This window comes from Nerophis lumbriciformis, linkage group LG24 (genome assembly GCF_033978685.3).
Source record: "Nerophis lumbriciformis linkage group LG24, RoL_Nlum_v2.1, whole genome shotgun sequence".
In the NCBI taxonomy this organism is placed as follows: domain Eukaryota; kingdom Metazoa; phylum Chordata; class Actinopteri; order Syngnathiformes; family Syngnathidae; genus Nerophis; species Nerophis lumbriciformis.
Window position 1 is genome coordinate 41,604,188 of NC_084571.2, and position 15,109 is coordinate 41,619,296.

The 15,109-nt window shown below is 42.8% G+C and overlaps 1 protein-coding gene across 1 annotated transcript in view; it reads left to right on the top strand.

The window, feature by feature from the left end:
- The window catches only part of znf598 (zinc finger protein 598), a 47,297-nt gene that overhangs the window by 15,499 nt on the left and 16,689 nt on the right, over positions 1-15,109 (top strand). The window contains exons 4-7 of the mRNA XM_061982091.1: positions 208-419; positions 3,105-3,325; positions 3,401-3,494; positions 9,608-9,786. Coding sequence (XP_061838075.1) covers positions 208-419; positions 3,105-3,325; positions 3,401-3,494; positions 9,608-9,786 — 706 coding nt within the window. The remainder of the gene's footprint in view (positions 1-207; positions 420-3,104; positions 3,326-3,400; positions 3,495-9,607; positions 9,787-15,109) is intronic.

Consider the following 15,109-nt stretch of genomic DNA (forward strand, 5'->3'; position numbering starts at 1 on the left):
TTGGCTTCTTCCTACTCCTTTTCGGGCATGATGTAAAATGAAATGATATGAAATTGTGTGATGTATTATGATGTAAGTGTGTTCATGTTCCAAATAAACGAAAGAAAGAAAAAAAGAAAGATACCAAACTAACTAGAGTTGAAGCACAATAAACTTTTGGAGTAAGAAACTTGCAGCTCGTAGTGATGAATGAAATTCAACCCCTAGATCTTTTCCCACGAGCGGAAGTGGTACAACCGCAAGGAACTTGCGCGCCACCGAGCGCACGGAGACCCCGACGACACCAGTCACCGAGGACACCCGCTATGCAAGTTCTGTGACGACCGTTACCTGGACAACGATGAGCTGCTCAAACACTTGAGAAAGGACCATTACTTCTGCCATTTCTGCGATGCTGACGGCTCCCAGGAATATTACAGGTATGACAGCACGCAGCTCGACAATCACATTTTCATTTCAATTTCGATTATGGCTTCTCACGATTATGAAAATATAATAATCGGAATTTAATTTTTTTTAATTAATTGCCTGTGCAACGTGTGTGCAAATTCAGGAACTTGTGGCTGTGAAACTGATGAGCAAAGGAGTGGAAAAAAGTTTGGGATGTCACTGGGTTTGCAAAGGGATGGAAAGTTTCCGGTACATTTCGGGAAACTTTCCGGAAATTTACCACGGGAAGTTAATCAATCAATCAATCAATCTTTATTTATATAGCCCTAAATCACAAGTGTCTCAAAGGGCTGCACAAGCCACAACGACATCCTCGGTACAAAGCCCACATACGGGCAAGGAAAAACTCACCCCAGTGGGACGTCGATGTGAATGACTATGAGAAACCTTGGAGAGGACCGCATATGTGGGTAACCTGCCCCCTCTAGGGGAGACCGAAAGCAATGGATGTCGAGTGGGTCTGACATAATATTGTGAGAGTCCAGTCCATAGTGGATCCAACATAATAGTAAGAGTCCAGTCCATAGTGGGGCCAGCAGGACACCATCCCGAGTGGAGACGGGTCAGCAGCGCAGAGATGTTCCCAGCCGATGCACAGGCGAGCGGTCCACCCCGGGTCCCGACTCTGGACAGCCAGCACTTCATCCATGGCCACCGGACCTGTGCCCCCCCCCCCCTCAAGGAAAAGGGGAGCAGAGGAGAAAAGAAAAGAAACGGCAGATCAACTGGTCTAACAGGGGGGCTATTTAAAGGCTAGAGTATACAAATGAGTTTTAAGATGGGACTTAAATGCTTCTACTGAGGTAGCATCTCTAATTGTTACCGGGAGGGCATTCCATAGTACTGGAGCCCCAATAGAAAACGCTCTATAGCCCGCAGACTTTTTTTGGGCTCTGGGAATCACTAATAAGCCGGAGTTCTTTGAACGCAGATTTCTTGCCGGGACATATGGTACAATGCAATCGACAAGATAGGACGGAGCTAGACCGTGTAGTATTTTATACGTAAGTAGTAAAACCTTAAAGTCACATCTTAAGTGCACAGGAAGCCAGTGCAGGTGAGCCAGTATAGGCGTAATATGATCAAACTTTCTTGTTCTTGTCAAAAGTCTAGCAGCCGCATTTTGTACCAACTGTAATTTTTTAATGCTAGACATAGGGAGACCCCAAAATAATACGTTACAGTAGTCGAGACGAGACGTAACGAACGCATGAATAATGATCTCAGCGTCGCTAGTGGATAAAATAGAACGAATTTTAGCGATATTACGGAGATGAAAGAAGGCCGTTTTAGTAACACTCTTAATGTGTGACTCAAAGGAGAGAGTTGGGTGGAAGATAATACCCAGATTCTTTACTGATTCGCCTTGTGTAATTGTTTGGTTGTCAAATGTTAAGGTGGTATTATTAAATAAATGTCGGTGTTTAGCAGGACCGATAATCAGCATTTCCGTTTTCTTGGCGTTGAGTTGCAAGAAGTTAGCGGACATCCATTGTTTAATTTCATTAAGACACGCCTCCAGCTGACTACAATCCGGCGTGTTGGTCAGCTTTAGGGGCATGTAGAGTTGGCTGTCATCAGCATAGCAATGAAAGCTAACACCGTATTTGCGTATGATGTCGCCTAGCGGCAGCATGTAAATACTAAAGAGTGCAGGGCCAAGAACCGAACCCTGAGGAACTCCGCACGTTAAGCTAGGGAAGTTTGGAAATTTTGACCATTTTTTGATTATTCAAAGTTGGACAGCGTCCATCTTATTGTGTAGAATAAGATGAGAAGCTTGTAAAAGACTAATGCAATGCCACACACAAGCGAGACGCGCTTGGAGGTGCGCTCAGCGCGGCTCCCATATGATTGCGCACTGGTGTGCGTCTGGGTCGTGACAGCGTGGCACGCGAATGTCTGTGCTGCATTGGATCAGTCTCCTTTCTTTAACAGGCAAAAGCTTTATAACCTCACTAATGCCTTGCATCGTCTATATTAGATATATAACAACGGGCGGGTGCGGGCGGGTGCGGTTCTGATCAAATGTTACATCGGGTGGATGGCGGATGGTTGACGACTTTCTGATGCGGTTGCGGATGAAATAATTGCCTATCCGCGCATCTCTACAACCTACCCATCTCAGGGCGGACACTCTAACAACTAGGCCACTGAGTAGGATAAGAAAGTCCATTCTATTCTATTCTTAATGCACAATTATTATGCTTTGACCTAAAATACTAGTCAAAATTGTGCGAAGATGTATTGCAAAGGTGTAAAGTGTGCAAAAATGTGAAGATTTTTGCATTTAGAATGTATTATTTATTCAATTGTATTTTACGCAAAAAGTACACACACTGTGGTGGTAAAAGGTAACAAACTGAATTTAAAGAATGTAAATGAAAAAAATTAATTGTATTGTTTTTTATATTGCTATTTATTGTTTTTGCTATTTTACTTGTGGTTTATTAGTTACTCATTTATATTCAGGTTTCTTTTTAACTATTTAAAGTTGCGGTACAATAAATATTCATGCTTTCACATTAATGGATAATTGTGTAATTAATCATGATTACAATATCCATCCATTCGGTATCGATCAAAGTAATGGTGATTATTGTTTTTGCCGTAAACGTGGCTAAAAAGCTGACAGTGTTTGTTTGTTTCAACAGTGATTACCTGTACTTGAGCGAGCACTTCAGAGGAAGTCACTACCTGTGCGAGGAAGGCCTCTGTGCCACCGAGCAGTTCACCCACGCATTCCGCAGCGAGATCGACTACAAGGCCCACAAGGCTTCGGCACACAGCAAGAGCCGAGCAGAGGCACGACAAAACCGCCACATTGATCTGCAGTTCTCCTTGGCTCCAAGACAACAACAGAGGAGGAATGAAGGTTTGCCTTCAAATAATGCAACCGCTGCCTCTGTCCTTGATGTGAAGTCACGTATGTTTTTTGTTGATTTTTCAGCTTTGGTGACTGGTGAAGATTATGAGGAGATGCGTCACAGTCGAGGAGGGAGAGGAAGACCCCAGGTGGGACAGAAGAGCTGGCGGTACTCTCGGTGAGTTGTAATGCTCATTTAAATGTCTTGCACCAGCACTGTCATTACTAAAAATTATAATAACAAAGTATCCAGTGCAGCGTTTCTCAAAGTGTGGGGCGTGCCCCACTGGTGGGGAATAGAGACATGACAGGTGGGGCGCGAGGAACGGGAGGAAATTTCACTTACATTTTTTTTATTATTATTATATTCTTAGATTTTTTTTTTTACTATGCTTTCATTTTCTATACACACTGTAAATCACTTTGTGATTCTGTCTATGAAATCCGCTATATAAATAAATGGAAATTACCGGTACTTATTTTTACTGTAGGCTTTAAATTTCTCGGTAGGAGCGAAAGTTTGACAGACATAGCAACAGTAACTAATGGGGGCGGGGCTAAGCGGAACAAACATTCGCGCGGATGGGTAGCAGGCTAATGTGTGGACCACAATTACACAAATATATACATTTGTGACTCGCACCTCAAAGGTCGTCGAGCCAGAGCCAGCGCCTGCAGAGAAACAAAAATGTGACGGGCACACACTGTGTCATTCACCGGGAAGCACTCGCGTCAAGGCAGCTCAGCCCCGAACTCAATGAGGTTTTAACAGATGTTGTGAGCGCGGTAAATTTGATCAAAACACGACCACTGAAAGCGCGACTGTTCTCTGCACTGTGTGAGGAAATGGGAGCTGATCATACAGCCGTGCTGTTTCACAGTGAAGCAAGGTGGCTCTCCCGGGGAAAGTGCTGTCACTTGCCCTGTCTTGCCAAATGCATAGCTCCTCCTTTTTTTTTGCAAAGATTGTAAAGTGGCACTTTTATTGTATTTATTATTGAACTTGATGCAAGTTATTTGATTTATTATTGAACTTGATGCAAGTTATAACACTTTTTTTGATTTATTATTGAACTTGATGCAAGTTATAACACATTTTTGATTTATTATTGAACTTGATGCAAGTTATAACACTTTTGTTTTATTTATTATTGAACTTGATGCAAGTTATAACACTTTTTTTGATTTATTATTGAACTTGATGCAAGTTATAACACTTTTTTTGATTTATTATTGAACTTGATGCAAGTTATAACACTTTTTTGATTTATTATTGAACTTGATGCAAGTTGTAACACTTTTTTTGATTTATTATTGAACTTGATGCAAGTTATTTGATTTATTATTGAACTTGATGCAAGTTATAACACTTATTTGATTTATTATTGAACTTGATGCAAGTTATAACACTTTTTTTGATTTATTATTGAACTTGATGCAAGTTATAACACTTTTATTTGATTTATTATTGAACTTGATGCAAGTTCTAACACTTTTATTTGATTTATTATTGAACTTGATGCAAGTTATAACACATTTTTGATTTATTATTGAACTTGATGCAAGTTATAACACTTTTTTTGATTTATTATTGAACTTGATGCAAGTTATAACACTTTTGTTTTATTTATTATTAAACTTGATGGAAGTTATTTTATTTATTATTGAACTTGATGCAAGTTATACCACAGCTGCACAGTTATTTTATTTATTATTGAACTTGTTGTTATTTTATGTTATTGAGTTTGAATGTATACAACTTGATGTTCAATAAATTTGAAAATGTTAAAGCTTGGCATTAGCGCTCTGTTGGGGCGATGGGGGCAGGTGGGGCTTGAAAACTCCCCCTTGTCCAAAGTGGGGGATGACAAAAAAAGTTTGAGAACCACTGATCCAGTGGAACCTCAATTTTCAAACTTAATTGGCTCTTGAACAGGGTTCGTAAATAGAAAAGTTTGTATTAAGAAGGAAAAAGTCAAAGGTGGTCCTGGCATGTTCTTGCTGCAAATGTTGGTACATTTTTTTGGCCGTTATGGCAAAAGACGAGGGCGGTCGCGGCACTTGTCGTTAGTTGCCGCGGTAAAATTCGAGCCCTGCCCGCCATGTTGCGCCAACCGGCAAAAATAGTAGCTCTGCGTATATTTAGCGCAGGGATCACTGTAAAGGGACACCAACGTCTTCATTGCCTGAGGAAAGTGTCACGTCTCCACAGAACCATGTTGACACTCTTTTATCGGGCATATGTTGAATCGGTTCTATCCTTCTCCCTGGTGTCGTGGTTTGGTAGTTTGTCCTTGAGAAACAAGTCTGCACTACATCAAATGTAAAGTGGGCTCAATTCCAGCCCTATTATTCACCACTGCACCATCATCCTTTACACAGTCAATTCCAGCCCTATTATTCACCACTGCACCATCATCCTTTACGCAGTCAATTCCAGCTCTATTATTCACCACTGCACCATCATCCTTTACACAGTCAATTCCAGCTCTATTATTCACCACTGCACCATCATTCTTTACACAGTCAATTCCAGCTCTATTATTCACCACTGCACCATCATCCTTTACACAGTCAATCCCAGCCCTATTATTCACCACTGCACCATCATCCTTTACACAGTCAATTCCAGCTCTATTATTCACCACTACACCATCATCCTTTACACAGTCAATTCCAGCTCTATTATTCACCACTGCACCATCACCCTTTACACAGTCAATTCCAGCCCTATTATTCACCACTGCACCATCATCCTTTACGCAGTCAATTCCAGCCCTATTATTCACCACTGCACCATCATCCTTGACACAGTCAATTCCAGCTCTATTATTCACCACTGCACCATCATCCTTTACACAGTCAATTCCAGCCCTATTATTCACCACTGCACCATCATCCTTTACACAGTCAATTCCAGCCCTATTATTCACCACTGCACCACCATCCTTTACGCAGTCATTTCCAGCTCTATTATTCACCACTGCACCATCATCCTTTACACAGTCAATTCCAGCTCTATTATTCACCACTGCACCATCATCCTTTACACAGTCAATCCCAGCCCTATTATTCACCACTGCACCATCATCCTTTACACAGTCAATTCCAGCTCTATTATTCACCACTACACCATCATCCTTTACACAGTCAATTCCAGCTCTATTATTCACCACTGCACCATCACCCTTTACACAGTCAATTCCAGCCCTATTATTCACCACTGCACCATCATCCTTTACGCAGTCAATTCCAGCCCTATTATTCACCACTGCACCATCATTCTTGACACAGTCAATTCCAGCTCTATTATTCACCACTGCACCATCATCCTTTACACAGTCAATTCCAGCCCTATTATTCACCACTGCACCATCATCCTTTACACAGTCAATTCCAGCCCTATTATTCACCACTGCACCACCATCCTTTACGCAGTCATTTCCAGCTCTATTATTCACCACTGCACCATCACCCTTTACACAGTCAATTCCAGCCCTATTATTCACCACTGCACCATCATCTTTTACGCAGTCAATTCCAGCTGTATTATTCACCACTGCAGCATCATCCTTTACGCAGTCAATTCCAGCTCTATTATTCACCACTGCACCATCACCCTTTACACAGTCAATTCTAGCTCTATTATTCACCACTGCACATCATCCTTTACGCAGTCAATTCCAGCCCTATTATTCACCACTGCACCATCATCCTTTACGCAGTCAATTCCAGCCCTATTATTCACCACAGCACCATCATCCTTTACACAGTCAATTTCAGCCCTATTATTCACCACTGCACCATCATCCTTTACACAGTCAATTCCAGCCCTATTATTCACCACTGCACCATCATCCTTTACATAGTCAATTCCAGCCCTATTATTCACCACTGCACCATCATCCTTTACACAGTCAATTCCAGCTCTATTATTCACCACTGCACCATCATCCTTTACACAGTCAATTCCAGCCCTATTATTCACCACTGCACCATCATCCTTTACGCAGTCATTTCCAGCTCTATTATTCACCACTGCACCATCATCCTTTACGCAGTCATTTCCAGCTCTATTATACACCACTGCACCATCATCCTTTACGCAGTCAATTCCAGCCCTATTAGTCACCACTGCACCATCATTCTTTACACAGTCAATTCCAGCTCCTTGGCTCTGGTGGCGATTCATGCTTCCTCTTAGTAGGACTAAACCATATAAGAATACTTTAGTACCTGCTGCCATCACACGCTTAAGTAAGTCCATCACATGGTGATTTTATTTATTTATTATGCCTTTAGCACTTTAATCATAATGATTTTATTGCTTTATTAGGTATTATATTGTATTGTTCCACAGTGGATTTTTAAAATGTCTTTATGTTTTATATGATTTGTGTTTGCTTGCTTCATTCTGACTTGACACTGAATTACAAATGTCTGCACAACTATTTGACCATTAAAGAAACCTCGACTAATGACGTTACCGTAGTCCAGGCGGTGGAAACGGCCACATTGATTTGAATAAAAACGGAAAGAGTCCACCGCCGTGGTGATTACGTTCCGCAGCCGTGACGCATCCTGCAGGGGTGAAGGTGGTGTAGGTGTGAGTCTGTGCCTCACCAGACATGAATCTCTCTGAATTGCAACAATTATACATGTATGGCTTGACTCTAGGGCTGCAGCTAACGATTATTTTTCTATCGATTAATCTATAGATTTTTTTTTTCGATTAATCGGTTAATCTATAGATTATTTTTTCGATTCATCTATAGATTATTTTTCCTTTTACCGATTATTTTTTTTATTTAAAATGAAGAGGGAAAAAAAAAAAGTAGGCCAGTTTTTTCAAAAGGCATGGCTTTTATTTACAAAAAAAAAAGTATGGCCACTCAGTCAACATTGACAACAACATGACAAAATATTCTGTAACAATGTAAACATTTAAAACTTTTAACATTTAACAAAATTAAAAGTAGCTTATTTGCTTTTTAATGTGCAAATATAAAAGTAAACATCCAGTGCAAATCTTAATATTCTGGAATAGTATAAGCATTTAAAAAGTAAAAGTATTGCTTATTTTGCTTTAAAATGTGCAAAAATAAAGATAAACATCCAATACAAAAAAGTGCAAAACGGAAATATTCTGTAACAAGTGTAAACATTTCAACAAAAGTAAAAGTATTGCTTATTTGCTAAAATGTGCAAAAATAAAGCTAAACATCCAATACAAAAAAGTGTACAGTGTAAACATTTCAACAAAAGTAAAAGTATTGCTTATTTTGCTTAATAACACAACAATGATAGTATGATTAAAGTGAAAGTTAATTGTTGGTTTGTACATAGTATATGTAACTGTTAATGTTGTAAAAGGTATTTGCACAACTAATTAACGTTAGCGTTTGTGACACGTCTTGTGCCGTGGGGTTCTTTCAGGACCGACAGACTGAACGCCAGACGGCTTTGCCAGGTTTACAATCTTTTAATTTTACACAAAGTCTTTTCTCTTCCAACTCTTTTCTCTTTCTTTCCTCGCTTTTCAGCTCCTCTTCCTCGCTCGCTCGCCGTCCCCTGTCTCTTGCGGCGTCGCTCCCGGCGCGCCCCGCCTCGCCGCTCGCTCGCCGCCGCCGCCTCTCCACAGCGTTAAAGAGGAGCGCGTCTTTGTAAACACTGAACAGGCACGCCAAACGCGCCTCTCAGAGCAAACGGTGCTTTAGTTTATGAATTTACAACGCAGATACAAATGACACATTCATGTTTTTGTGTAATAATGACAACGTATACGCACGCGTATACGCATGGTGATGGCAAGAACGCTGTCGGGGGTTTTCTTTTCAAATGTTCGTTCATAGCCGTTGTGCTGCTATGATAGGCCATTTCCGCTCGACACAGTGTGCATACAACAACATTATTAGGCCGTTTATTGAAATACTCCGACACTTTTGACGACTTTTGGCGTGCTTTTTTCCCCTCGCTCGCATCGTCTGCTTTGCGCTCCGCCATGACAGTAGTGTGACGTAAATATGCGACGCGCCGACGCACAAAAACGCCGTCGACGTATTTACGTAACCGATGACGTCGACTACGTCGACGCGTCGTTTCAGCCTTACTTGACTCCATATAAACACTTGGAAGAATATCTTGTGTTTATTAACACCGAATCTTAGAAGCTCCATTTTCCATCTGTATCTAAAGAAGAGCAACTATTTAAGCAATACTACGAATGTTTCAATGTGTTCCTATCAAGCCAAATTCCAGACTTTTCATGTTTTTTTTTTTGTGTCTGTGCAGCGAGGAAGAGGACAGAGAGGTGGCAGCTGCTCTAAGGGCATCGGTGGCTATGCGTCGACAAGAGGATAGGGCGGCTGCATTGGAGAGGACCACTGTGAAACACCACAGGGAAGAGAGAACGGAATCAGACGAGCCCAGTTCCAGGACTGGACCCATTAAACCAACAGGCAAACCTCCAGGTAAACAAAGTGAACAATGTAACTAAGCATTTAGCTTGCTTGAGAGCTTGAATTTTTGATACCAACACATTTGTCCTTTTAAAAATGGTGAATAAAGCTTTTTATCACCAAATCACCAAAAATGATTCCCGGGCGCGGCACCGCTGCTGCCCACTGCTCCCCTCACCTCCCAGGGGGTGAACAAGGGGATGGGTCAAATGCAGAGGACTAGAGATGCGCGGTTTGCGGGCACAACCGCGGAGTCCGCGGATTATCCGCTGATCGGGCGGATGAAATTTAAAAAAATTAGATTTTATCCGCGGGTCGGGTCGGGTCGGGCGGTTGAAATAAAAAAAAAATAGATTTTAAATAGATTCAGGCGGGTGGCAGTTAAACCAATTGGGAAATATATATACATAGTTAAATGTTGTTACCCACATACGAAAAACGAGCAGGCACCTGCAGCATATGCCACAACAGAAGAAGAAAAAAAAAAGAGATGGACACTTTTACGGAGCGGAGAAGGGACGCCTCGCCGGGGTCCGGGACCGAGGCCCCTTCCCCCGAGAGGGCCCCACCGGGAGCCGTAGCTGAGGCGATCCGCGAGAAGGGCCCGACGCACGTCCAGGGTCACCACCGCGCCCACCGCACCGACACCCCGCCTCGTCCGCCTTCGCCGCGGCCGGCGTCACGCGCAGCAGATAAGCAGCTTACCTGCCCGCCACCCCCGTGGCCGGGGGCTCGTAACAGGGGTCACTCCGCGCGCTCCGCCCGCGCAGCTTACCTGCCCGCCACCCCTGTTGCCGGGGGCGCGTAACAGGGGTCACTCCGCGCGCAGTGCGCTCACGAAAGGGGTGGGGCTCACCCTGGTTGATATAGACAGCAGCTAGGACGGTGGCCATGGAAGTTGGAACCCGCTAAGGAGTGTGTAACAACCCACCTGCCGAATCAACTAGCCCTGAAAATGGATGGCGCTGGAGCGTCGGGCCCATATACCCGGCCGTCGCCGGCAGCGAGACGCGCTTGGAGGTGCGCTCAGCGGGGCTCCCATATGATTGCGCACTGGTGTGCGTCTGGGTCGTGACAGCGTGGCACGCGAATGTCTGTGCTGCATTGTATCAGTCTCCTTTCTTTAACAGGCAAAAGCTTTATAACCTCACTAATGCCTTGCATCGTCTATATTAGATATATAACAACAGGCGGGTGCGGGCGGATGCGGTTCTGATCAAATGTTAGATCGGGTGGATTGCGGATGGTTGACGACTTTCTGATGCGGTTGCGGATGAAATAATTGCCTATCCGCGCATCTCTACAGAGGACACATTTCACCACAACTAGTGTGTGTGAGACAATCATTGGTAGTTTAACTTAACTTATTACCCCGGCTTTCCACTGAATGCAAAATAGCCGCAGAACGGCACTCGCACGGTGGCAGACTTGTTCTGTTTTTATTCAAGTCAATGAGTCTGTTTCCACCGCCACATCTAAATATACGCAGAGCCTAGATATTTGTCGAAAGCCGCGACAAATCCGTTCAATTTAGCTAAAAATCTGCTTGTCTTGCACTGGAAGTCGTGCACAAACCCAAAATAAATGATCGGGTTTACTTTCATAATAAAATGGTCCATTTTCAATGCGAATGGTATTTTGGGCAGCACGGTGGAGGAGGGGTTAGTGCGTCTGCCTCACAGTACGAAGGTCCTGGGTTCGATCCTGCGCTCGGGATCTTTCTGTGTGGAGTTTGCATGTTCTCCCCGTGACTGCGTGGGTTCCCTCCCACCTCCAAAAACATGCACCTGGGGATAGGCTCCACCCACCTCCAAAGACATGCACCTGGGGATAGGCTCCACCCACCTCCAAAGACATGCACCTGGGGATAGGCTCCACCCACCTCCAAAAACATGCACCTGGGGATAGGCTCCACCCACCTCCAAAGACATGCACCTGGGGATAGGCTCCACCCACCTCCAAAGACATGCACCTGGGGATAGCATACCTGCCAACTACTCCGGTTTTCCCGTAATTAGTACGGTTTTCATCAACCTATTCCGGGTTACGGTTGCAGTGATAAAAAATACGGTTTTTCATTAATTAAAAAAAATAATTTTTTTAAAAGTTTTATTCACGAAATCGCGTAACAACAATGACAATCGACACTGCTTCCCGTAACTTCCTATCGAGCCATTCCGAATGCCATGTGCGAGGCTATTTATAGCACCGCTGCCAAGCACGAGGCACCAGTTGCCATTGTTTCCAAACGAGCGAACGATCATGGAATCAGCCGGAGAAAAATCGCATACGAGTCTTAAACTTTTGGGTTTCCTCTTTCTTCATTCATCTTCAATGAATACTCCAGTTGTATATATATATGAAAGATGATGGTTTATTTTAAGGATGGTTCAGTACAATGCCTCACAGCACCGGGAAACAAAACATCGGTAACTGTGGAAAATAGAACACACCTCCATTGAACTTTTCTGTGTGTGTCTCATATTCTCTCGCGCGAAGTGAACCGGAAAAGATCACGTGACGATAGCGCGGATGAACCTGCACTACCGTATATAACCTATTGGAGGCGCATAACAACAACAGCAAGCCTTTCTTCTCATGATACACAGAAACAGCATTAATAACAATGAGATCACATTTACTCAACATAAACCCAAAAGAAAACTGCAGTCATTCCGTGAAGAATATTCAAAAGCCTATCCGGGAATAATTATCCGTTCCAAAAAGGGTGAAAACTACGCGAATTGCACCTTGTGCAGACAAGATTTTTCGATCGGACACGGAGGAATTAGCGATGTAAAAGACCACTTTGGGACAAAAAAACACAAGTCTAATGCCGTTGCTAGCGATACAAGTGGAAAACTTTCAACGTTTTTCGTCGCCCAAACAGATTCTTTGGATGTGATAAATGCCGAAGTTTTATTTACGGAGGCAATAATTGAGCAAACAAAAAGGTAATGACACCAATGTTATCTATTGGAATTGTTTAGTACTGTTATACTGTTAAAAGTGTTTATACTATTTATGCTTTCAAGTCCAAGTTGAAGAAATCTTGTTAAATGTTGACAGCATAACTACCAAAATACAGAAGTATGTCCTTAATATTTTTGCAGTGCTATTTCTGTTGAAAAGTTCAAATGATTACATTAGAGATGTGATGTGCCACTTTTCAAGTGTCTGATGGCTTCAATTAATTTTCATTAATTTTTCATATATTGAATTCTTTTGAAAGGCTTACAAAAAAACTACATTTGAATTGTAATTCCATGCTATTGACAGGACTATTAATTTTAATGAAGTTAGCTTACCATGTTTACAGTATGATAATTGTGATAGAAATGTGAATTTTAGGCACAGAATATTTTTTACAATTGAACAAGGCAGTAGATTATACAAGCTTGGACAGAAAGTTAATAATGACACCAATTTTTTTTTTAATGGAATTGTTTAGTACTGTTTTACCATTTGTTTACTGTAAAAAGTGTTTATACTTTCAATCAATCAATCAATCAATGTTTATTTATATAGCCCTAAATCACAAGTGTCTCAAAGGGCTGCACAAGCCACAACGACATCCTCGGTATAGCCCACATAAGGGCAAGGAAAAACTCACCCCAGTGGGACGTCGATGTGAATGACTATGAGAAACCTTGGAGAGGACCGCATATGTGGGTAACCCCCCCCCTCTAGGGAGACCGAATGCAATGGATGTCGAGTGGGTCTAACATAATATTGTGAGAGTCCAGTCCATAGTGGATCCAGCATAACAGTAAGAGTCCAGTCCACAGTGGGGTCAGCAGGAAACCATCCCGAGCGGAGACGGGTCAGCAGCGCAGAGATGTTCCCAACCAATATACAGGCGAGCGGTCCACCCCGGGTCCCGACCCCGGACAGCCAGCACCCCATCCATGGCCACCGGATCTGTGTGTCTTCCCCTCCACAAGGGATAGGGGGCAGCAGAGGAGAAAAGAAAAGAAACGGCAGATCAACTGGTCTAAAAAAAGGGGGGCTATTCAAAGGCTAGAGTATACAAATGAGTTTTAAGATGGGACTTAAATGTTTCTACTGAGGTAGCATCTCTAATTGTTACCGGGAGGGCATTCCATAGTGCTGGAGCCCGAATAGAAAACGCTCTACAGCCCGCAGACTTTTTTTGGGCTCTGGGAATCACTAATAAGCCGGAGTTCTTTGAACGCAGATTTCTTGCCGGGACATATGGTACAATACAATCGGTAAGATAGGCTGGAGCTAGACCGTGTAGTATTTTATACGTAAGTAGTAAAACCTTAAAGTCGCATCTTAAGTGCACAGGAAGCCAGTGCAGGTGAGCCAGTATAGGCGTAATATGATCAAACTTTCTTGTTCTTGTCAAAAGTCTAGCAGCCGCATTTTGTACCAACTGTAATTTTTTAATGCTAGACATAGGGAGACCCGAAAATAATACGTTACAGTAATCGAGACGAGACGTAACGAACGCATGAATAATGATCTCAGCGTCGCTAGTGGACAAAATGGAACGAATTTTAGCGATATTACGGAGATGAAAGAAGGCCGTTTTAGTAACACTCTTAATGTGTGACTCAAAGGAGAGAGTTGGGTCGAAGATAATACCCAGATTCTTTACTGAGTCGCTTTGTGTAATTGTTTGGTTGTCAAATGTTAAGGTGGTATTATCAAATAAATGTCGGTGTTTAGCAGGACCGATAATCAGCATTTCCGTTTTCTTAGTGTTGAGTTGCAAGAAGTTAGCAGACATCCATTGTTTAATTTCATTAAGACACGCCTCCAGCTGACTACAATCCGGCGTGTTGGTCAGCTTTAGGGGCATGTAGAGTTGGGTGTCATCAGCATAGCAATGAAAGCTAACACCGTATTTGCGTATGATGTCGCCTAGCGGCAGCATGTAAATACTAAAGAGTGCAGGGCCAAGAACCGAACCTTGGGGGACTCCGCACGTTACCTTAACATAGTCCGAGGTCACATTGTTATGGGAGACGCATTGCATCCTGTCAGTAAGATAGGAGTTAAACCACGACAAGGCTAAGTCTGACATACCAATACGTGTTTTGATACGCTCTAATAAAATATTATGATCGACGGTATCGAAAGCAGCGCTAAGATCAAGAAGCAGCAACATAGATGACGCATCAGAATCCATCGTTAGCAGTAGATCATTAGTCATTTTTGCGAGGGCTGTCTCCGTAGAGTGATTTGCCCTGAAACCGGATTGAAAAGGTTCACAGAGATTGTTAGACACCAAGTGTTCATTTAGCTGCTGTGCGACAATTTTTTCGAGGATTTTCGAGATAAACGGAAGGTGGGACACCGGCCGGTA